The sequence below is a fragment of the Calonectris borealis genome, chromosome 30 (genome assembly GCF_964195595.1).
Source record: "Calonectris borealis chromosome 30, bCalBor7.hap1.2, whole genome shotgun sequence".
Lineage (NCBI taxonomy): Eukaryota > Metazoa > Chordata > Aves > Procellariiformes > Procellariidae > Calonectris > Calonectris borealis.
The window spans coordinates 2,835,905-2,858,879 of record NC_134341.1 but is presented as its reverse complement, the minus strand read 5'-3'; the positions used below and the strand labels follow the sequence as shown (position 1 = coordinate 2,858,879).

At 56.9% G+C, this 22,975-nt stretch overlaps 2 protein-coding genes across 4 annotated transcripts in view; both read right to left on the bottom strand.

Moving 5' to 3' along the window:
- Positions 1 to 150: 150 nt before the first annotated feature.
- TFCP2 (transcription factor CP2) lies at positions 151 to 19,570 on the bottom strand. Of its 2 annotated transcripts, none has more exons than XM_075133947.1 (15): positions 19,147 to 19,570; positions 12,574 to 12,725; positions 11,862 to 11,938; positions 11,326 to 11,431; positions 11,004 to 11,110; positions 10,182 to 10,334; positions 7,670 to 7,780; positions 6,779 to 6,867; positions 6,246 to 6,294; positions 5,648 to 5,741; positions 4,916 to 5,006; positions 3,846 to 3,952; positions 2,402 to 2,544; positions 1,674 to 1,725; positions 151 to 1,547 (listed from the first exon to the last, which is right to left on the bottom strand). In XM_075133947.1, exons 1-15 carry the CDS (start codon positions 19,266 to 19,268, stop codon positions 1,510 to 1,512), a joined length of 1,491 nt encoding a protein of 496 aa, XP_074990048.1. In that variant the 5' UTR covers positions 19,269 to 19,570; the 3' UTR covers positions 151 to 1,509. The 2 variants fall into 2 exon arrangements, with proteins under 2 accessions (XP_074990048.1, XP_074990047.1); XM_075133946.1 differs by having other exon boundaries at positions 705 to 1,547; positions 6,216 to 6,294; positions 19,147 to 19,435.
- Positions 19,571 to 20,559: 989 nt separating this feature from the next.
- The window catches only part of POU6F1 (POU class 6 homeobox 1), a 28,594-nt gene continuing 26,178 nt past the window's right edge, over positions 20,560 to 22,975 (bottom strand). For both annotated transcript variants that reach the window (XM_075133981.1, XM_075133982.1), the window contains exon 13: positions 20,560 to 21,703. In XM_075133981.1, the coding sequence (XP_074990082.1) occupies positions 21,358 to 21,703 (346 nt within the window). In that variant the 3' untranslated portion in view covers positions 20,560 to 21,357. The remainder of the gene's footprint in view (positions 21,704 to 22,975) is intronic.

The window sequence follows — 22,975 nt, the reverse complement described above, 5'->3', positions numbered from 1 at the left end:
GACGCTACGGGGCCCTTTGCACCAGGACGGAGTCACAAGCAGCGACCGTAAGAGCTCGGCCAGTGCAAGCGAAGGATGGGAAGGTTTGGCCAGCTCTAATTTGTGCTAGGTATCTTGATTGCACCTCCAGGAAGAAGACAGCTGGCCGAGGAAGATGGGAACAGAATCTTTTATGGCTTACAAAGACAGAAGAGCAGCCGGTATTTTAGCAGCAGGGACGTGGCTGTCGCGATTGTCGCATCCACCAGTGCCTTCACTCACCCCACGGGCCCTCCCTGGCCTGAGCCAGGACCTGCATCGCCTGCCTTGCGCTGGATCTCGTTGCAGCCCTATTTAAAAATAAGAGCTCTGCTTTACATTGTATTTTTCCCCCTATTTTTTGGCTCAAAATGTCCTCGGGTAGTGCTGATGGTTCGAGGCAGGCATCACCCCGGGCATCTCGGTCTCTACTGGGGGATCTTACTGACGGGGAATAGGATCCATCACCTGCACGGCAGGGCAGATCCTTCACCCCGGAGACTTCACTGCTGTCCTGGAAACCTACGCAGAGCCACTTTTGTCACCGTCAAGTCCAACGGCTTTCAGTAACCCTTTGAGCTTGCTGTCTGCCTCCTCCTCAGTGCTCGCAGGGCTACACCAATGCTGGGGCAGGGGGACGCAGGGGCAGAAAACGAGGCAGCAGGTAGACATCGCTCAAAATTTTCAGCAGAGAGAGCCAAGTCTTTTTTTTTTCTCCCTAAAACATGCAGAATAGAATCCCACAGACGAAGCTGGTTAGCTATTTCTTTATCCCACTCCGCTTCACGTTTTGCTCCAGCTTTATACAACTAAGTCTGTATACAAAGTTCCTGACGACCTTACACTCGCAAGGGAAGGATGGCACCACAACCACACCCGCACACACACAGCCAACACCATTTTCAGGGTGGGTGGAGAGCAGAAAAATGAAGTCACCACCTTTGTCTAACAGATGCGTTGTAATATTAAATGAAAGCTTAACAAAATCTTTTAAGAAAATCCCTCCCAGCCCTAGCCTACCACTCCATCAGCACAGTACATAGCGTATTTGAGACCTGCTCAGCTCAGCACGTGCCCGAGGGCCAGTTGGCTTTGTTGGGCCAGTTTAATTCATGTTCTCTTGCCAGTCTGCGAGCGTCACGGGAGCTGATGCCTCTCAGAAAAGCAGAGCACGCCTGCCATAGAAAAAGCCCTCGCGCAGGTCTTAGGTCCCAATGGCAAATTTCTACCGAGAGCTACACGGGAGTGCGACCTGGTAACCTCAAGCCTCGGAGCTCCAGCAATTAAGCAGCACGTTACCATCAACGGCCATTTAGATGCCGTCAGAGCAAGGAGGTCCCTTGCAAGACAGACAGCCGAGTAACCAACAGCTCGGGGTCTTTCCAGAGGGTGCCCAGGAGTTTCCAGATCTCTGCTCGTGTCCTTGTGCTGGAAGTGAAGGGTCTTCATGCGCGACGAGAGGATCGCGGGTGTTCCTCATCCCGTCCCCTCCTATTTTAAGATGATGTGGTAGCTATCATTGGTTTCAGCTGCAAAAGAAGCAAAGCTCGTGAGCCACCCGCAACAGGAAAGGAATCCGCTGGGTTGAGCGGATCCGACACAAGAGCTCCCCAAGGAGTATGGAAGGGAAACACAGAGCCCGGGCATTTACGCACCTTTCATGGTGTCCAGAACGAAACAGGATTCGTCTTGGAAGTTCTGTATCATCTGAAAGAAGCCACGAAAGCCGGCTTAGTCTGAGGCTGTATTTAAACACAGCAGAAGTGCTTCACAGCCCTAAGTGAAGGCTTTGTGTTCTGCCATTCAGCGATGGGCGCAGATTTAGAGTACCGAAAGGACTAGAAGCTGCTCAGGCAGGAGCTTAGTGCTCTGGGAGGCAGCAAAGGCACCAGCCATAAATATTTATTCCTTCCTCCAGCTTTCCAGAACTGAAGGTCTGAACCAGAAAGCCGAGAGAGAAACCATCGGATTCTGGGATGTAGGTCTGAAAGCAAAGTCTTCCCACAGCGATTCCCCTCCCTGTTTTTATAGCAAAGCTAGCAGAAACCCAAGCATGAAGGAGGGTGTGCACGCAGCCTGGACTAGCTCAGGGAGAGCTGTTCACGCCCGATAAACCTCACGGGTTCAAGTGAGGTGTCCTCAGCAGCAGAGCAGCGTCCCCAAGCGCCAACATCCTTGGCCCTACAGGCTTCAACGATTAACTTCAACCCTTTGGAAAACGGAGGCGACTGAGCAGGGCCCTTCCTGAAGACCCGCCCGGGGGACCCGTCCCCCGGGGTCCTGCGCAACCGCCACAGCGGAGCTCAGAGCACAATCAGACACGAACCAGCTGAAGCAACCCAGCGCAAGAGATCGAAAATAAAGAGCACCCAGAGGCTGTTACCTCGTCACTGATCAGCACGTGTATCCCCGTCGGACCTTGCTTGTAAATCTGGCTAATCTGTTGGGAAGAGATGCTGAAGAGCTGGGCCAGCTTTTCCGTCAGTTCCACCGCCGTCAGTTCCTCCAGATAAATAGCGTGGTACACTGCGAAGAGAAGAACTATTACAGCTAGACGCCAAGCGCAGCTTCCGTGTCTACACCGCGGACGCGGAGATGCTTCAGCTAGCGCCACGCGTGCTAGCCTAAGGAACGGATGCCGAGAGGAGTGCCGCAAACAGGCTGCTCTCTGCCCAGGAACATCACAGCCCCGTTGGGGAGGGACTGTGCACAGCCCGTCTATCGAGTGTTGCTTTTCAGCAGGTTAAACACCCGCTCTGCGGCGCCTGACTCGCGCAGCTATTATCTTTCCAAGCCCAAGCCGCTAGATCTACATGTAGCGTGTCTCTGGTGTCTGCTCTCGCCACACGGCTGCAGAGTGCCCTGAACTACATAAGCATCAGCTCCACAGTAACTTGGCTGTCATCAATGTCCTGCAGTATTTCTGTATTTACGCAGTCCTTGCCCCAAAAAGCTTCTATTTCCACTAGCATCAGCCAAGCAGCATTTTGTACCATTCCCGGCGGTTTTCAATCCCAGCCGGATGGAAACGCCGCCCTAGCACCTCCCCAGAACCCTCCCTGTTCCCCGACTCCCACGAGGCAGGTCCTGGGGGGAAGCAAGAGGATCCGAATTGGAGCAGGGCAAGGAGAGGACAAGCTGTTTGCTTTTGCACTTGCCGCTCCAATCACAGAGGTGGATAAACCGGCGCCTGGCTGCTTCACAAATGTAGGTCACTCATTGTTGTCTGGGCAAGGCTGGATTCTCGCAGGAGCTATCATTTGTCAGCTCAGAGCAGGCAACATGCCGACAGTCAGATTCTGCAGCCACCCGTTTGGTGGGCAAGGAGAAAAATCAGCCGGGTAGGACCAGGGCAAGTAAAACGAGTTCGCCGCTATCTTTCGGCACCCTTACCAAAGCAGAGCGTGCACAACCCCTCGGTTTGTGTACAGAGCCTGCATTAAGTTGCAGATGAGCTCGCACGTGAGCTCGCTGCCTCCGTGCAGTGAAGAGACAAGCACGACAGCAGCCAACACGAGCCGTAGCAGCTGAAAACAAAAGCCACAGACCCTCTTCGAGCTGCTGTGCGGGCTCAGTGGGCTCTGGTAACACAAGCAGCCCTGGCTGCAAGAGGGGCCTTTCGCCAGCCCAAAACCCCCAGGGCAGCGGTGTGGGGATGAGGGGATGGGAGGCAACTGGTGCTGAGCGCCCACGGGCAGCAGCAGCGGGGCTGGAAACAGCCCCCACCGCATTTCTGTTTGCTGAACCCTCCGGCTGTTATTTTCCCCCTCGCCCCGTCGGCAGCAACCCAAGCCCACGTGGCCCCAGCCAGGCTTCGAAGCCCTTACCAAAAAAAGTACTGGTTACTGCGTCCCCGTCCTCGTGTTTCTGCTGGAGGTCCCTCAGCTGCTGGGACTCCTGACACACGTAGATGGTCAGTCTGGGCCGCACCATCCTATGGACAGAGCAGTGCGTGAACGCCATTGGATTGGCTCAGGGACACCTCTAGTTCCCAGCACTTTGCCAGCGCTCTTCCCGCCCCAGTATCCTCAAGGAAAAGAGGAGATGGACGAACTCATCTCAAAGCAAAAGCATCATGGTCGTCCCCACCCTGCTGATGCAGCAAAGGGGATGAAGTCGGCAAGGGGACACGGTGCCAGCTGGCTACCAAGCAGCTACATCGGATGGTTCACTCCCGAGGACAGAGCAGCCACGGTTCAGGCCAAGCTCTGCTGGTACCACCACGCTCCTTCTCGTTCAGAGTCTCATTTTGCAGCGCAAAAGCCGGCAGCGTCTCCTGCCCTTCGTGCCCTTCTCCCCAGCACAGCGCGACCACGTTTCCCTGCTATCTCCCGAGCCGTCGGAGGCAGCACATTAACCCCCTGGAATGCTCCCCACCCGCGCAGCTCTTGCTGCCCCACATCAGAGACCCGTGCCGATGCCTGCCCAGACCTTCCCCCCGGGATACGGCCCACCCTGTGCGTTGTGCCTCTCCAGGCGGCTGCAGCCGCACCTTCTGAAATGCTCCAGCTCAGACAGGAGGTCTGTTAAACACCAGTCCCTGCTCCTTCAGGGAAAGGTGCAAAGGAATATTCCCTTTCTGGGAAGGTAATTCCACTGAGAGGCGGTTCCAGAGGAAACAAGCGCTGTATCGGCAGGACTTTCCGGCTTGCAGCTTGGTTCTCTGACACTCAAAGCGTAAGATCATTTCTAACGCTTCTCTCCTACATGGATTTTCTTCCCCGAATTGTCTCTGGAGCGGTTACCCTGCTGGCTACTAAGTTATCAAATTTGACTGAAAGAGGTTCAGGAAGGTTAATGAAACTCTGTTCTCTCTAATAGCAAGAGCCAAGCAAACAGGCTAAAACAAATACAATCTACCTACCATCCACAATCAGCTTTTAAGCAAAAAACGTACCGTCCTTTTAATGCATTGAAGAGCCTGATGCCATCCGCAGGGCCGCAGATCTGGATAACGTCTTCTCTGGTCAGCTTCAGTAAGTCTGCACCTGCGGTTTTAAAAACCAAATGGAGAGAAAGTCACACACCCCAGCCCAAAGCGTCCGGGATGGGGGAGCTCTGGGCACCGCAGCCGTGCCGTCTCCCCCTCCTCCTGCTCGCAGAGCTCACCCCATTCCCAAATTGCTTCTGCCTTCTGCTAACAACCTCCCCCTGCTTCCCCCAGAAGGACGCTCGCAAGATTTTTTTCCAGACTGGTTTTGCAAGAGTGTGTTTCGGTACGAGCCTGTGTCCTGCATTATCATTTACAACCAGCTATCCAGCACCTCGGTGACCCTGGATAACGGAGGCCGTATCGCCAGGGAAGGAGAGGAAAATAAATGCGAAGCATTTCTTTACACACAGTGCTTTCCCCCAGATCAGCATTTCTCAGCTTGTTTTAAGATCGGAGGGTGCTGCGAGCTCTTGGAAGAGAAACCACCCCAGTCCCCCCTGTTTTGCCAGTTGAGAGCGAGGTGAGAAATGAAGAACACAGCTTTCCGGGAGCCACATTTTATTGTGTTACAAAAAATAGGAGATTTTAGAAAACCTATATTTGCAACGGTAACACGAAGATAGCCTCAGGAGCAAGAGGAGGCAGAGCAACCTGGCACAGAGAAGGGACAGACACGGAGGGGATGCTGTAACCTACCTGAGAAGTTTCTGAAAAGCCGAGAAAAAGTGGAGAAGCGGTTTCGGTGCAGCCACTGCTGGGCCTCCTGGGGCGTGCTGGTGGGCAGGAGGTTCTGCAACGCAGGAAAAGAAGGGTCACAGCCTCAGAGGTGACGCGGAAGCATTTTCACCGAGGAATGAGGACAGGTCAGCTCAGTCAGTGTTTATAATCAGTCTTAAATCGAGACCCTAGTGAGCCAGGCTCACAGCACACGCACAATAAAGGCTGCAGCCCGGACAGGTTTTGATTTAAAAGGCTTCAGAGGGACAGAGAAAGAGGAAGGAAGCGAAGGGAAAAGCACAGTGAAGATCAAGGCAATAAGTAAAGGTCACAGCGAGCTACAAAAAGCTTGCTCACAGCTCCGCATCGCTGCACTGGACATTTTTCACTCCGTCACCTCTTTTTCCAAAGAAGAGTCAAAAAGAAGTTATAACTCCCCAGAGATGTTAAACTAGAGCAGACTCTTCCCCAGCAAACCCCAGCCACCCACGAACCCGCCCCCGCTCCATCCCAAAATCCCGTTTTCTGACCTGTGCACCATCCTTACCACAAGCATAAGCTCTGAGGTGTGACTTACATCTGCGATCGGAGGGGGTGGCTCGGGCTGATGGTTTGGAGAGCCATTGCTAGGTTGGGGAAAAGAGCCAGACAGAGCAGAACACGAGGTCAGCGCCGCTCCTCCCCAGCAGGCAGCAACCACCACCCTCCAAGTCCCATAACCAAGACCACCGAAACACAGGGACAGCCCGCCACGCGGCTGTTACTGTTGCAGTGCAATACTTTGCAAGAACAAACGGCTTATGCTGGAGTATTCACGCGATGGGGAAAGGCAGAGCGAAGCAGGCTGGAAGATGAACTGCTGCTCAAACGCGCCCAGGCTTCTTGTGCAAGAGCCGAGCTTCGCTGCAGTCAGGAGAGGTAACAGCGCCCAGCTTCGAGGGCTTTAATTTGATTTTCCCCCACTGACACAGCCTCTTAGGCTGTTTCCACCCCGCTGTACACCTCGGAACCAGGCCCTTCCTTGCACTAGCAGTCACTGCCAGCTCGGACACATCAATCGCTCGTGGAAGTCAGAAATCGATAGCCAGCCCGCCTCTTCTCCGGACTTACCCTTCGCCAATGGAAAAACTGCTGTGGGAACTGTTGAAGCCAGGGGATGGCGCGTTATTGACGTACGTTATCTCCGGCCAGGGAGAACACTGGAAAGGAAAACCCAGAAGAGTCACAGGATTGCTCTGAACAAACGTGCGCATCTGCTCTGGTCAGCACAGGTTAACAGCTATTTGCTGACTGACAACCGACTCTGAAACAGAATTAAAGAATAAAGTAGGGGATTGAAAGAAGCCACGCCAATTCACTGCAGACGGTCACAAAGCTCAGATGTAGTGATTCTTAATCTCAAAAGGCCAAAAGTCACCAAATTCAAATGCAGCGAGATCTGGGATCTAAACCATCGCTCTGGCACTGGGCTGACACACGTGGCGCCCGCCAGCCTGGGCGTCTCCGTGCAGCAAGGCACGCGGCGGATCCAGCCTGAATCGGGCACTGAGCGTCCCCGAATGCACCCGGGGCAGGACGAGGGCTCCCTCCCCAGGGCTGTTCAGCACCGGCCCCTCAGAAAAATCGCATTTGAACAGACCGACACTTCCCGCTAGCACAGGGAGGAAACAACGAGGTTTTCTGACAGCTGACAACCTCGGTGGCCAGTTGCCACACACAGGCAAAACGAAGCTTGCAGGGAGAGGTAAAAATCTTTTATCAGATGATCTATTACAGTGGGGGGGAAAAAACCATCCTGTTTCCAGGCACAAGAGCCCTTTTCAGGTCTAGTAAGAAACACCTCCTCTGCCTACAAAATTTATCTTGCTTTTGTCTTGCAGCTATTAACAACTTGGCCAAACGTTTCACAGCAGAACCGCCAGTTCCTTGCCACCTGCGAGCGAGGGAAGCCAGGTTTCGTTAAAACAACGATGCCAGCCGCTGCGTAAAAGAGCATCCCACCTCTGTGAGTATCGTAGTTTCGTAGGAGGGCTGGTATTTTTCTTTCTCATGAGGCGTTCGCTTCTCCATCTTTTCCCTGTCCGTCTTCTGCTTCCGATCAGCTCCTTTGGGCTGGAAAGGAAATATTCCTGTTAGAACGGCAGCATGGAAGGGCGGCAGCAGACGGTTGGATAGATGTGCAAGAAATGCAAGAACCAGAAAAGGTGACTCATCCTTCTACTCACCCACTTGTTGCTTTACAGAGGGAAAAGGAAGAGGGCTGGGACTATCTGCACAGACAATTAACTATGGCGACAGCATCGCTTCTGTAACAACCCCGGTATCCTCATCTACCCACGCCCCTAAAATGGGGCCCAGAACATCTGAACAAGGAGGTGAAACATTTTTCGGAAGAAACTTCTCCCGACAGCACACACTGGCTCAAAGGGGCCACAGGCCAGTTTCTGGGGTCACACATCTGAGCTGCGCCTTCACCAACCACTTCGAGAGGCGGCATTTCGGAGGCACAAACTGCACCAGAACACGAGAGCGCTCAATTACGTCCTTGCCTTTGCCACAACCTTGGAAAGCCGTGCGCTTTCTCATATGCAAGATTAAGATGATTTTACTTGCTGCCTTTACCAAATGCTCAAAGCCCTGGGGAAAGCAGCAAGGAAGAGAGCGGCATTATAACCACCAAAGCTATCCCGGTGCTCCCCTGGGCAGAACCCTAAAGAAATTCCCTTAAAACTTGGCCGTGCATGGGCTCTGCCTTGGCTCCTCTCCCTGCACTCACAAGGGAAAGGAATTCGGCCGTGGTGGACCGACACAGCTGCCTGCCAACATGCGGACGCTTCCCGAGCGGATGAGCGGCATCCGTGGCACCAGCGGGGAAGCTTTACGACTGCAAATACAGCCGGGTACCACAGCCTTCCCGCTCCCCCAAGCTCCAGATTTCTTTTCCTCTGGGCAGCAAAACTGAGACCTGAACAAGCCACCACCATGCTCCGAGCGGGGCGAAGTGGCGCTGCTTCGCTGTGGCTTGACTAGCCAGTTCCTGCCGTGAAACCCTGACGGTTGCGCTTATCTTTCCACGGTCAGCGGCTGGAAAGGATCTGTGCTCCAGACACCGACGAGAGTGGGTAAGGGGCCCTCCGCAGCTATTTTGAAAGCACCGGCTTTGAGGGGCAGAGGGGAGAAAGGAAAGAGCAGGGCAGGAGCCCAAATCCCCTTAACCCACAGACAAAGGACACCCCACGGCAATCGGGTCTCACACAGGCACAGGGGAACGCGCAGACGGTGCTGAGCCTGCCTCCCCAACAGCAGCCCCGACACCAGGAGAGCGGCTGCCTCAAACGAGCAGGAGATAAGGCTGAGACCATCAGAGACCCTCCTCTGCAGGGAGACCGTGCCCTGAAGCCACAGCTTCGCTGCTTTGGGTTTTCCTGGTTCAAGGTCATCAGAGCCAAAAAAAAAATCCCACCCCATCCCCTGGCACAAAGAGCTGAAGCTCGGTAAAAACGCAGCGCCGGATGCCTCGCAATCTCCCTATCCTCCGGGTGCTCGTTTGAGACCAGCCTTATCCCTTAACTCGCAACTCCGCAGCCATCCGCTTCGGCTATTTGCATCGAGATACCAGCCAGAACAAGCCCTAACGAATCACACCCCGGCCTTCAAAATATTATCATCCAAATAGGCCAAAGAGAAGAGAGAGAAGGGGAAAGATGCCAAGTCAACAGCAGCGGGGCACGCTGCCCGATATCCCCCAGCAACTTCACGGCAGAACTGCAAAGCAGCACAGGCGCCCGGCCGGGCAACCGACCCCGCTGCGCGCCAAGCGCCCCTAAAGGGAGAAGAACAGAGGGGCCACGGCCAAGATTTCGTGTGGTGTTACTGGGAGGAGGGGGTAACGGAGGCAACCTCAGCGTACCAGACAGCGTGGGCACGGCGTGCCCCCGCTTATTCCCCGCGCAGCCGCCCCCGCAGCACGACACCCGGGCGCTGCTGCACGCGTGACCCTTCTCGGCCACCCACGCCGTCGTGCCGCCGCGGCTGCCACCGCCAGGTCGTGGCTTTGGGTTTCTGCAAACGATTCGCAACAGAGACCAGGCGCCTGCGTCGCTGGAGAGGCCGGATCCAGAGGGACCATCAAGATGCAAACGGACCATCAGATGCAGGTAATAATAAAGTGAGGAGTTTAGACAGACACCAAAGCTCCTTGGAGGATCTCCCAAGCTGATAAGACTGAAGACTAAACGTGGGAGGTTTCAGACAGAGGCAACGCAGTCCGTGTTCTCCCTGTACGTTGTTCTTGGCTTACTGGTTTTGTAGCCTCAACAGCACCCAGACTCAATCGACAGGGAGGAACCAGGGAGAGAACGGCAACGCAAGACCAGAAGGACCAAAAGGCCCTGTTGCAGGCAAGCTCGGCCGTGGTCCTGCACCCGTGACGTTCACTGGGGCTGCAGCGTGACTTGGGACTGACTCCCAGTTTGTTTCCCGGCGGGGAAAGGCCACCAACGGGCTGAGGTACCTTGAAGACCTTGATCTGGCAGCTGGCAGAGTGCAGGTGCTCCGTGTACTCCCCGTTCTCGTTCTCCTTAAACGTGTCTATCTGGACCCGAAAAGGTACCCCCTTCTCTCCTCCATGCTTCCGCATGGTGAACTCCGTGCTGATGCAGTGAACCTGGGGGAAGGCAAGGCATCCTGCCGTTACTAATCCTGCTTGACTGACCACAAAACTTCCCGTTCCCCTCGTGGAAGCCAGGACAGCGCTCGCGTAAAGGGCGGCCCGGTGAGAAGGGCGAAATGCAGAGCTGGGATGGGACCACACCAAGTACCCCCAGCGTTAAGGAGTTAAGGGGATGCCAGAGCAGAGGTGGAGCGACATTCTTCCAACACGTTTTGCAACCTCGTAATGTTACAAGCAAGCCCCGGATCAGCCGGGCAGAGAGTTCGGCTGCTCCAGCCTCCACGCGCTGCAGCCTGTTATTCTGGGCGGGAGGGCCAGACTTCCCAGAGGTATTTTAGGGAGCTGGCGAGATGTGCAAAAGCATCTAAGCAAGATGGAGACCCAAATCGTGAAACCAGCGGGACCTAAACCACCACAAAAATGTGTAAAATAACTTATTAGTGGTCAACTGTGCCTGTGCCTTGCTAGCACATAAACTGCTGCTCTCTTGCATTGCTTGAGGCAGAGGTAGGGTGTATTTTAGTTGACATCCTTCTACCACTGCAGCATCTGGCTGCTATTTCAGAGCTCTGAGCCAAAAAAGCATCTCTCTCCCCCTTGGAAAACTTTTATTTTTTCCCCTAGGCCCCCGCAACAGGAGTTTCCCCACTTCTCCTCTTTTACCTGGATAAACACAGAAGTCCTCTTTGAAGGATCCCACAGAAACTCCACTGTATTGAGCTGGGTCGGGTTTGCTCTAGGGTCAATGATGCCCACGGACATTGGGATATCTGTAGGGGCACATTCGGAGAACAAGCTGCGGTTTGTAGTAGAAGGAGAAGGAAGAGATTCACAGGGAACGTGTGGAAGAACCAACCATGTCTCTCAAAGGGCAGAATCGTCAGAGCACTTTGTCCCTTAAAGTCAAGGGACCGGGAGCCCGGCTGGAGGCTCTTCAGGCACCCACATCTCCCGCCCCAGCCAAGGTGCTGCCACGGGGACTCACCTATGTCCAGTATCCTGTCCCCAGGCCTGTTCCACCGCCAGCCCTCCAGCTGCTGATGCTCGGTGTACTGCAGCCGCCGGTCATGAAACACCACCCGGAATATGCTCTGGAGGGGAGAAACGGTCAGCGCCTGGAGCTGCCCCGGGAACCCCGACGGTCTTCAAGCTGCGAGGCATTTCCCATTCACAGAGGAGGCTTCATGGAGAAGCCAAGGCAATAAAAGAAAGCCCTGAAGGAGCCTTGGGACAGAAGCACGAAGGCGGCAGCTTATTCTTCCCAAACGCTAAGCGCTCAGCGATCGCCTCTTGGCTTGACCCCAGGCCCCAGGAGACCGGTGGGACACCACAGCCAGGCTGGTCTCAACAAGGTGGGAGAAGGGGGAAGGGAAAACGAACCCCCAACCAAGCCAGAGTTGGGGGTTCCCACACACGCCGTCCCAGAGGCCGCTGCGGGAACGCAGGACAAGACCTCGCTCGCTGCTCCCTACGGCAGGGGATGGCCCCAGCTGGACAAGCGTACCCGTGCTCTCTGCTTACCTTTACCAGTTTCCCATTTATCTCTGGCAGCTCCCCAATTTTCCTGTTGTCCAGCATCCGGATTTCATAGGACTGCCCTGAGGGAAAGAAGACAAGGGCACCTTGCGGTTAGTCGGGGGTGGACCTTCGCTGTCACCTCTCCTCTGGCATTCTGACGCCTTTTTCTGCCACACTAGAGGTGCCACTTGATCTTCTTGCCATGTTTCAGTGAGGGGTCATACGAGCACAAGGCATTAGAGCCACAGCTCTAACACCCCTCTCCAGGAATAGATAATCCTCCCCTTTCCCGCAGCAGTACTTTCCAGGAATTACCCTTATTAACCCAAGACCAAGAACAGGGAAGAAATCGATTACACAAGGTTTATCTGGCTTTGGTCGCCAACCCTGATCTTCCAGTTCTACTTGAAAGCAGCGGGTACAGCTTGAACCTGTAAAACACAGCCGTTGCAGAGCACCCCAGCACGGATACACCAGTTAACCACCTTACATCGCGCAGATTTTAATTAGGTTAAATCCTACAGGCGATTCACCGCCGTAAGCAGAGGGCAGGCAGCAAGGCGAAGGAGGCGGCGCTTCCAAAGAGGAGCAATCTGGGGTTTACTATCGAGGCGCTTTCCATCCCCAAGGGGAAATTCCCAAAGGCAGAATTGTACTTTTTAGGGTGTTTACCCGAGGCGCGCACGGCCTGCGGAGGGCACGGGGCTTCTCTCACCTTGGTTGAGATAGGTGAGCGTTTCGTCGTGGAGCTTGACGGCGGGGGAAGTGGCGGCGCAGAGCACGTACTGGAAAGGCAGAATTTTGTTCTCGTTTTCAGGAGGCAAACTCGATTCTTCCTGCTTGAAGATGGGCAGGGCAAGGACGTCGCTGCGAAGAGATTTGTCAGACAGATTCATTTCAGCTCTGGCTACAGAGAAAGGATGCGTTTGGTATTTAGTTCCTCCTCCTAGGAAGAGCTTTGAGCTTTTTTTAGTTAAAAAAACCCCACATACCCTGACATCTCTCTGCAGAACTGCAAAGGAGCATTAAAGCAGACCGAGCAGTCGAGAAGAGGACCTGACACCCGCTCTTGCTAAAGCTTTTTTCAAGTTAGCCTCCCTATCCACCCAAAACCCACATATTTTGCTTCAAAGCTGAAGAGACAACAGAGTTTGCGTTTCAGACTGAAGCCCAGCTCCTCCGGCCGCGCGACTCCTGCACCACTTGTGCATCAGCGCAGAACGGCTGCAAAGACAGACGCGTGCAGAACGACATCCATGCCGCGCCGATAAACGCCCGTCCTCTTCCTCGTGGCACCAGCCCGCTCACCTCCGCCAGCAAACCGGCCCCTAACCCTTTCCCCTCGCTCCAAGCAGAGCGGCCAGGAGCTCGTTTGCCCTCCAGGAGAGGCTTGGCAGGGATTTGAAGTCTTGATCAGGTCAAGGTCGATGATTTTTTCACCATCGCCTCCTCTGTGCTTATAAAAGCCCCCCACCGCCCCAGCAAACAGGGGCGTCAGCCAAAGCGGAGGCAGAGACCTCAGGGCACATCGGACAGGGGGGCCGCAGGCTCAGAGCATCAAACCCTCCCTCCCGCAGCCGTAACCTGCTGCACGACACACGCGAGCATCTCGGTGGAGCGAATCCTGCAGGCTCCGACAGGGAAAGAGCCCTTCGGGGTTCTTTTCTTTTTCTTCAGGGGAAAGAGCCTCCCCTCCAAGCAGGAGGTGGACCCCCAGCTTTCCCCAAACTCATCAACAAGCCCCCAGACCCAAAAGCCCTTTGTGCTGGGCACCACACAACCAGCCAGCCCTGTCCCAAACCGAGAGCTTGGGATGCCCACGGAGGTCAGGAGATGCTGCAACGTCGCTGACGGCGCAGCCCACGCCGTGGGTCCCCACGCCACGGGACGTGGGAGGAACCAGACCCAGGTTTCTGAGACAGGCACCTCTTTTCTACCTTACAGGTCTGCCTCTTGCCAAAAGTCCTGCCCAGCCTACATTTAACGACAGGAGGAACGGTCCTGGGGAGCCATCAGGATGGCTTCACCGCAAACCATTGACCTGCAAGAGCCCAAGCATCTTCCTGGCTATCGGCTTATAGGAAATGATTGTATGGGAGCTCCATACCATGCCAGAGCGCAGCACGGAGCTGTTCCGGCTGGCACGAACTCGGGCTCGTCATCCTCTGGATGCTGTCACGCCGCCCTCAGCGCTGGCTGGGAAAAGCGAGGGTGTTCAAGCCCCGTGCTACCAACTTTTCCCCGGAGAAGGACGTCTCAGGTCATTGCAACTACGCAAAAAGCTCACTGTCTCCATTCCCCTGCAAACTCGGACACTTTTCCGTACTCGGAAGGCCACGTGGCAACAAGAACTTGCTGAATAATGTTACTTTAAAAACCACCAGCGATACCCCTGAGCGTACGGACATGTATTTAATAAAAATTGTTTCAGAAGCTGACTCTCAGCAGTTGTTTTGAGCCATAGAGCAATTATTCCGTAGCGCATAAACCAGAACATCCTCCCACCCATCCGCACGAGCAGAGCCTGGAGCAAAAGCAGAGCCTGGGCAAATGCGCTCGAGCACGGCCGGGACCGCAGAGCTGCGGATCGGCTGCCGGGGCCACCCAGCGCCATCCCACCCCCCCCAGGTGACAGAGCTATTCGGGTCCCTTCGAAGGGCGGTAGCGAAGCACTAAGCCCTGCTGAAGAATCAGGTCGCCCGCCCCTCCTGTTACAGGCTTTGGGCTCACAGGAGCGCAAGGAAGACGGAGTTAAATCACCTTTTTTTTTTTTTTTCCCCCCCTTTAGTTGAACATTAAAAACCTTTCCCAAGTAAAAACTGGACTTATCTGGCCAAATACCAGCTCCCACCCTAACAGGGCTTTAACCCTTTGGTCTCAAGAGACCAAATATCCACCCTCCTCCAGCGCTGTGCAAGTAACCCCTATCCCTGCTGCCCAAACCCGAGCAGGAGAGCCCTTCCCCGCCCAAATCCCAACTTATCAGACGTTACACAGAGCCGCGTGGATGCCCGACAACGCATCGAGGCACGTGTACGCAATTAGGCAAATTACACAACCCGGAGGACGAACTTCCCTGCAGCTCCATCTCATTAGCAGAGGAACGGCGTTTCCTCCCGCAGACGGATTTCTCGCCCGAGCAGGCTGCCGAGGCAGGACGAAGCGCGGACGTTACCGATCCCTGTAAGAAGGCGCGAGGACGGGGAAGACCAGCACTAACCTGCTGCGCCCAGACAGTCGGGAAAATTAATTTAAAGGCTACGCCCTGCACAAATTCTCCCAGGAGCCGAAGGAATGCAGGATGCACTTCTCCGGCACGCAGGAGCGCTTGTTTTCCTCACAGGCTTTGACACGGCAATGCTTCAATCCCACTTCTGCAGCCTCGGGAGACTCCGGTTTTTGCTCTTTCTTTTGCTTTGCCTCGCACAAAAAGAGTCTGGGTGAGAAAGAGGCAAAGCACGACTGTGACCTCCCCGCGCGGAGAGCCAGCACATCGCTGTCGTCCCGGCTTTCACTCACTTCTCCCGTGCACGCGGCGCTCTCGGGCGATGCTGGATCCGCGTTACGCAGCACAGCGATCTGCTGTAACATCACAGCCGCTTTTCAGGGCTCCAGAAGCTCCACACGGCCACTAACGCCACTCGGACGCCTGCCAAGAGGAACGGCAGAGCCGTCCCTGCAAAACCTCCCCAGACCCAGCCTCTAGACTTGGGTTCGCTAAGACCCCGCATAACCACGACCCGATACCCACGTTTTATAGCAAGCTGCAAAAGGGGAAAAAACTTAGGGTAGTCGCGTTCCCGTATTTCTGGAACAAGAGTCCGACCCAATTAATCAGGAATAATCATCAAGCAAATGACGGTTTGCTTTTGCAAGCAGCTACTGGGGAAGCAGAGCTGCTTTCGGTGCAACTCTGCACGCGCGGGCAGGTCGGCAGAGCGTCGCCGCCACAGCCCTGCCCGCGGGGAGCGATCCTTCGCCGTCGCGACAGCCCCCAGGGTCTTGCTAAGAGCCCCTCGGCTGGGACCTCCGGTCGTTCAGACGCCGTTACGTGTCTGTGCTATAGCACCCAGGGTCAGCTTTACGCGTTGCAGGGCGCAATAAAAAATTAAATGTTGATAGAGACAACATGGTTATAAAAGAGCGAGGGGAAGCTCAGCAGCTCCTGGGCCTGGCGTCTTCACAGCATCTCCAGGGGAAGGAGAACTTCAGCCACCCGCAAACAGCAGCAAAACGCCGCAGCCGCTGCCGCGACCTGCAAGGTGACGCACGGTGGCACGGAAAGCGCTTTGTTATTTCGCCTCCTGCTAATCTCCCACCCTGCCATCGCCCAGCAAGTTCAAGAGTGGGGTTGTTTGGGGCGAGCCGGGAAGCTGCGAGTCCTTCAGGTACCGACGTCCCCCTGCGACGTCCCCGCGACGCCCAGCGCGGCCAAACCGAGCTGCCATCGGCGGATTTTTCTTTAGACAAACCCACGCGCGGTCCTGCCTGGTCTAAAGGCACCTGGAGAAGTTCCTGCAACTCCTGGGGACACACCTCCCTTTAAAAAACCAATACTTCACTGTGCAGTTTAACGTGCTTTTGGGGAAAGACACTTCACTTAAGGCTGCTGGTTCTGGGGTGGGAGAGAATCTCCTGGAAAAGAGGGGAAAAAAAAAATTACAGAAAAACTCTGCGGATGGAAGTCTTCAGCCAATGCCTGATTCTCACCTCCAAAGCCACCTCTCCTCTCCTAAAAACCTAATTCCAGGGAACAACTGTAACGCCAAGAATTCAGGTTCGTTAACAAATGCAAAGCACAATCCTACCGCCCAACTCAAACGGGAAAAAGCTTCCAGCCATGCGACAACCCTCATCTCCCACCACCACCTACCAGCGCTCGTTCCCAAGGTAGTAACGTGCCTCTTCCATAGGGAGAAGGGATGAAAGCAGAAAAACCCCCACGGGGCAAGCACAGAAAAGCCACAAACACGCTCAAAACCCAAGGTGCCTGGTGAAACTTTTCCCCCCCCGCTTCCCGCAACACGGAGAGAAAATGTCAGATGTCAGGACAGGAAGGTCGGCGCGCTCACCTACGGGGGCACACGCTCTATTTACGGGCACCGTAGGTCAAGAAAAAGCCTCTGAAAAAGAGAGTCGGGTTTCAGACGGCCGAGGGAGCCCCGCAGAGCGCGCAGCTCGGCAGCAGGTCGGGCTCAGAGCAGCGGCACAGCCACCGCGTCGCCGACACGGAGCTCAAAGCCCTTTTGCACCAGTAATACCAGCGTGAAAAAGTTTTGCAGCCGGGTTGGTGCACGGCACGGGGACGCGCAGAGCCACGGCCTTGGGAAACCTCCGGCGCTGAAAACCGGCGCCCGGCTGGGTCAGGTAAAGGATGTAAACGCTTCAAAGCTGCAAGCTAACTGAAGATTTCCTCCCGCAATCGGAACTTGTGATGCAGGGCCAGCGGGTTTTAGCTTGGCGGAGGCAAGTCTATACGTTAAGATGATCCGCGACACCTTTGCTCGCCCTCTCTGAGGGGAGTGTTTGTGCACAGGACCCCTCGCCCAAAAGGAAGGGGAAAGGGGAGGAAAAGGAGCTTCGAAGCTTCACGACTCCCCCCCGAAGCAAAACTGGATCTCCCCCGCACACATTAAATTGGAAACTCGTTCCCTCCCTCCCCATCAAAGGTAACGAAGGAGGAATCCCTGCTCCGAAAAGCCGCCGGCCACAGCGCTCAGCGTCGCTATCGCCGCGAGGCAGCAGACGCGCTCCCTCCGAGCTCGCGCACCTTTGGGACTTTGGTTTTTTTTCCAAGCGCTCCAATTAAACAAACCCCAAAGGTTGTGAGAGATCCTAACGGGGGTCAGGGACAACTTTGGGAAGGTGCTGGCTCTCCTTGTCCCTGGAAGGAAGGAGAGACGGAGGCTGGATGAGAAGAGCTGCTCTTCCACTTCCCCTGGAAAAGGGCAGTGGGCTGGAAGTTGCTTTCCAGCCTGTTTTACCGTGAGCAATCACCCGACGGGTCATTTTTAATTCTGACATTTACCATTTCCAGCTGCAGACCCCTCAGAAAGCCCCAGTCTTGCGTCAAGGTGTCCTCTCCTGGCCTCCTCCTCCTGGACAGCTTCACCTCAGCCACAACCTCCAGACCTCGCTTCGCCGCCCGCCTGCGCGCCCAGCTCCTGCCTCGGGTCTGCGGGGAGGGATCCATCTCACCCTCCCTCCTCACTTCCAGCCGAGGGGGATCCCAGGATGAAAACAAGCGGAACAGAAGTCGCATTGGAACTAACAAAGCTCTCACCCCAAATTACGCCAAGGCAGCTCTCTTGCAGATGGCACTGGATCTGCACCAGCCCGTGATGGAGCTAATTAATCAAGGACGCTGGTGGGCAAGCGCGTGGCCGCTCACAAACAGACTCGGCAGACCCCGTCCGGTCCAAAACCTCATCCACGGGCTGCGCTTCCCCGTTATAACTCACGCAGCCAGAAACAAGGCGTTATCAAACGGCGAGCACGACGCAGCGCTTTGGCCTTGCCGCTGCACGGAGGCTCGGCCGAGCGGCTGGATGCCAGAGCCGGGATCGGGAGGGCAGAGCGGCGAAGCAAGCTGGGACCCACCTCCGGAGCACGGGCCACGTACTTGTGCGATACGGTTTGAGCATCCGACGCTATGAGGTCCCGATCCCTGCACTCGTGCACGGGGCATTTGACCCCACGGGGGTCCTGCTCCTCTCCTTTGCTCCCGGGTTTAGCTCAGAGTCAGGACGGAGCTAGTCTGACCCAAAAAGAACACGCTGGTGTTCCTCCGGGAGGGTAATTAATTAGGGCAAAGTACTGCTCCTGGGGCGATTACCGTACGCTGCATAAAACCAAAGCAACCAGCCACGGGCTCTTCTAGCCAGCGGCGGCGAAGCGTGGCACTAACACTGGATGCTTTAGCTGCAGTTTGAGGACATCAGGAGGCCAAGGACCCACGACCTCGAGCGCAGCCACCCTCCAGAACGACTCCCCAGCGAACCCCCACAGCCCCGAGCGGCCGACGGGCTCTTTGCAACCACGACTCCATCCCAACTTCAAGCGGTCACCACCACATCCCAGGGTTGGTGCCAGAGCCGAGTGCCCGGCTCCCTCCTGAACCGTCCCCGGGTGCGAGGCCGCAGCCGCCGAACGTGCCGGCGAGCAACTTGGTCCCCCATCTTTAGGCGCGTTTTGGGGCTCCTCAGCCCACCCCGAGCCCCCCAGGATGGCCAACCCCTCTCCCAGGTGCAGGATGGACCCCGTAAGGTGGCCGCAGCAGCCCACCTACCTCATGCTGTAGGCCCCAGCGCCCAGCTCCTGGCCGATGCCCGACAGGCTGGCGTCGAAGTCCTGCACCAGCCCGGACTCGATCACCTCGTCCGCCAGCGGCAGCTTCAGAGCCCAGGCCATCCTCACCCACAGGCACGGGGCGCAAGCCCCGGGCGAGGGGGCCGCGTCCCCCGTGGGGGAGGGCAGCGGGGGGCTCCTCGGCGGGTGCCCCGGTGCCTCCCCCCCTCTCAGCAGAGAGGTAAGCTCGCTCCCCGAGGGGGCTCAGCTGCGCTCCCCCCTTCTCCTGGGGGCACCGAGGCCCCCACCGCCCCTTGGGGGACCCTCTCCTGGGGTGGCTAAATCGGGGACCCCCGAGACCCACCGCAAGGTCTCAACCCCAAACCCACAGCCACCCCCGCAGGCTGCTGCGCCCCCCCCAGCCCTTCAGACCCCCTTCCAAGGGGCCACGCTAGCCCCAAGCACCCCAAGGCTTAGAGACGCCCCCGACGGGGCCTCACCCTCCGGGGACCCCGAACCCCTGAGCCCCGCTCCCAATGCGCCGCCCCCCCGGGGGACCCCGAGCCGTACCGACCCCCCCGAGGGGCTGCACCCCCAGGGGACCCCCCAGGCCCTACACCCCCCGCAAGGGGCTGCCCCCCGCAGGGACCCCCCAGACCCTGCCGCCCCCCGACCCCCAAGGGGCCGCCCTGGCCCCAGCCCCCCCTCAAAGGCCAACCCCCCGCCCAGGGGCTGCCCGCAGCCGCCCCCAAGGCCCCGCGCTACCCCCAGGGCCGCCTTCCCGAGGGGCGGCACCCCCCGGGCCCCGCTGCACGGCCCCCCCCGGCCCCCGGCCCCGCCGCGCCCGCTCCCGCCCCGCCGAGGGCCCCGGGCCGCGGCCCCCGCAAGATGGAGGCGGCGGCGCCGCGGACCCCCCGCCCCCGCCGCCAGCGGGGAGGCGGCCCCGCCCCGCCGCCGCGCCCAGCCAATGGGAGCCGCGCGCCGCCGAGTGACGCGCGGCGGGAGATAGCCAATGGAGAGCTTCGCGCCGGGCCCGCCGCGCGGGGATTGGCCGGGGGGCGGGGCGCGAACGGCGCGGCGTGGGGCGCTCGGGACCTTGCCGCGCCTCCCGGAGGGTCGCGGGTTCGAGTCCCGGCCCCGGCTCATGCGTGCGCTGAGTTGCGCGGGTCTCAGCCGGTCGCGGGGCTTCTTTCCTCCCTCCTGGGGCTGCGGCGGGGATGGAGGGAACGGTGCCGGCCCAGCTCCATCCTCGGAGCCGCTTCCCTGAACACCCGGGTGCTGGTGGCATGGGGAGCCACGGCAGGGTGCCATGAGCAGCCCTCCCCCCGTGTCCCCCAGGCTTTGGGGTGAGTAGGGACCCCCCCACCCCCCTCTTCCTTCCTCCCCCACTCCGGAAAAAAAGGGGAAAGGAAAAGAAAAAAGAAAAATACTGTTTATTTCACACCACTACATCAAGTGCATCAGTCTGCCGTGTCCCCGGCGGGGCGACCCGGCGTCCCCTCCCCGTCCCCGCCCAACCTCCCCCCTCCAGCCGTCGCCTCTCCCCACCGCTCCCCAGGCGAGAGGGGGGAGAGGGATGGAGCCCCCCAACCCGCCTGGCCCCCGGGCTCGGGGTGGGGGGCGGCGGGGAGGGGGTGCTGCCTCCGTTATGGGGTTTGCCGCCCCCCCCCAACCCTCTCGGGACAGTGGGGAGGCCGGTGAAGTCCCCAACCACCACCCACGGCGATGTCCCCGCGGTGGGGGGGGTCGCACCGAGAAGCCCCTCGCGCCGGCGGGCACAAGGCAGGGGACCGCTGAAATCAAAGCGGGGGTGAAATTAAATTGGGGCTCACCCCTAGCGAGCCGTGACGCTACCTCGGAAACACGAGAAAACGGCCAAAAAATGAAAATCACTCCTTTTTTGGGGGGGGGACGACACTCGGGGGGCAGGAGAGGCGGTGCGTGCAGGCAGGGGGTCCGTCACCACGCACGTTACAGGCAGGAGGAGGCATGAGGCAGGCGTGACACCCGACGCGAACACGCTTAGGTCATGTGCGATGTGGAGGAAAGGGGACAGACGGACACACGGACACACCTACGGGCACGGTGGGGTGGTGGAGACCCCAGCACCCACCGCGGGGCTGGGGGACAAAGTCGGTGGCAAAAGTGCTGATGGCAGGAGGTCGGGGTGGGCAACGGGGGGGGGGGGGACGTCCCCGTCCCCGTCCCCAGTTTAGGGGATCTGAAAGACGTTGAGTTTACTGGTGTTCTTGAGGGTCTGCCGGCGGTTGCAGAACCAGACGCGGACGACTTCGCGGTCGTAGTTGAGCTCCTTGGCGATCTCGGTGATCTCCTGGCCGGTGGGCAAGGCGTTCTTCTCGAAGTAGGCGTTGAGAGCCTCGATGGCCTGGGGGGTGAAGGAGGTTCGGCGCTTGCGTTTTTTGGAGGGTTCCCCCCCCACGAACTCCATCAGGTTTTGTTGCCCCTCTTGGTTACGGAGCTCGGCTTCGCTCAACCACTTCTCCAGCACCGGTTTCAGCTTCTGGGCGCTCTTGGGGGTGATGTCCAGCTTCTCGAACCTGCAGCGGGCAGGAGAAGCCCTCAGGGACGCGGCGAGGAGGGGGGGACAGCGGGGGGACACGCCGTGACGGGGCTGGGGGCTCCGGCGGGAGAGACCACGGCGGGGAGCGACGCTGCGGTGAGGAGCTTCGTGGGCAGCGATCCCTCCTTTTCTCCCATTTTTCCTCCTTTCCTCCCATTTTCCTCCTTTCCTCCCATTTTCCTCCTTTCCTCCCATTTTCCTCCCTTTCCCTAATTTTCCTCCTTTTCTCCAATACTCCTCCCTTTCTCCATTTTCCTCCCTTTCTCCCATTTTCCTCCCTTTCCCTAATTTTCCTCCTTTTCTCCAATACTCCTCCCTTTCTCCATTTTCCTTCCTTTTCTCCAATTTTCCATTGCTCCGATTTTCCTCCTTTTTCTCCAATTCTCCCTTTCTCCAGCTTTCCTCCCTTTCTCCAATTTTCCTCCTTTTCTCTGATTTCCCCTCTTTTCTCTCATTTTCCTCCCTTTCTTGGATCTTCCTCCTTTTTTCTTACTTCTCTCCTTTTCTCTAATTTTCCTTCTTTCCCTCAGTTTTCCTTTTCTCCAACTTTCCTCCCTTTCTCCCATTTTCCTCCCTTTCTCCCATTTTCCTCCTGTTCTCTAGTTCTCCTCCTTTTCTCCCATTTCCTTCCTTTCTCCAATTTCCCTCTTCCCCCCCCATTTTCCTCCTTTTCTCTACTTTTCCTCTTTTCTCCAATTTCCCTCCCAACTTTCCTCTTTCTCCAACTTTCCGATTTTTCTCCCATTTCCCTCCTTTCTCCAATTTCCCTTTCCCCTCCATTTCCCTCCTTTTCTCTACTTTTCCTCCCTTTCTCTACTTTCCCTCCTTTTCTCCACTTTTCCTCCTTTTCTCCAATTTCCCTCCCAACCTTCCTCTTTCTCCAACCTTCCTATTTTTCTCCCATTTCCTTCCTTTCTCCAATTTCCCTCTTCCCCCCCCATTTTCCTCCTTTTCTCTACTTTTCCTCCCTTTCTCCACTTTCCCTCCCTTTCTCCACTTTCCCTCCTTTTCTCTACTTTTCCTCCTTTTCTCCAATTTCCCTCCCAACTTTCCTCTTTCTCCAACTTTCTGATTTTTCTCCCATTTCCTTCCTTTCTCCAATTTCCCTTTCCCCTCCATTTCCCTCCTTTTCTCTACTTTCCCTCCTTTTCTCCAATTTCCCTCCCAACCTTCCTCTTTCTCCAACTTTCCGATTTTTCTCCCATTTCCTTCCTTTCTCCGATTTCCCTCTTCCCCCCCCATTTTCCTC

Excerpts from the sequence above, each read along its gene's own strand:
- TFCP2 (XM_075133946.1), bottom strand. The coding sequence starts at position 19,268 with ATGGCCTGGGCTCTGAAGCTGCCGCTGGCGGACGAGGTGATCGAGTCC. Across the intron at positions 5,742-6,215 it reads CCTCAGAGCTTATGCTTGTG|AACCTCCTGCCCACCAGCAC; the intron begins GTAAGGATGGTG and ends CCTGCGTTGCAG. Across the intron at positions 1,548-1,673 it reads CGTTCTGGACACCATGAAAG|CTGAAACCAATGATAGCTAC; the intron begins GTGCGTAAATGC and ends CTTCTTTTGCAG.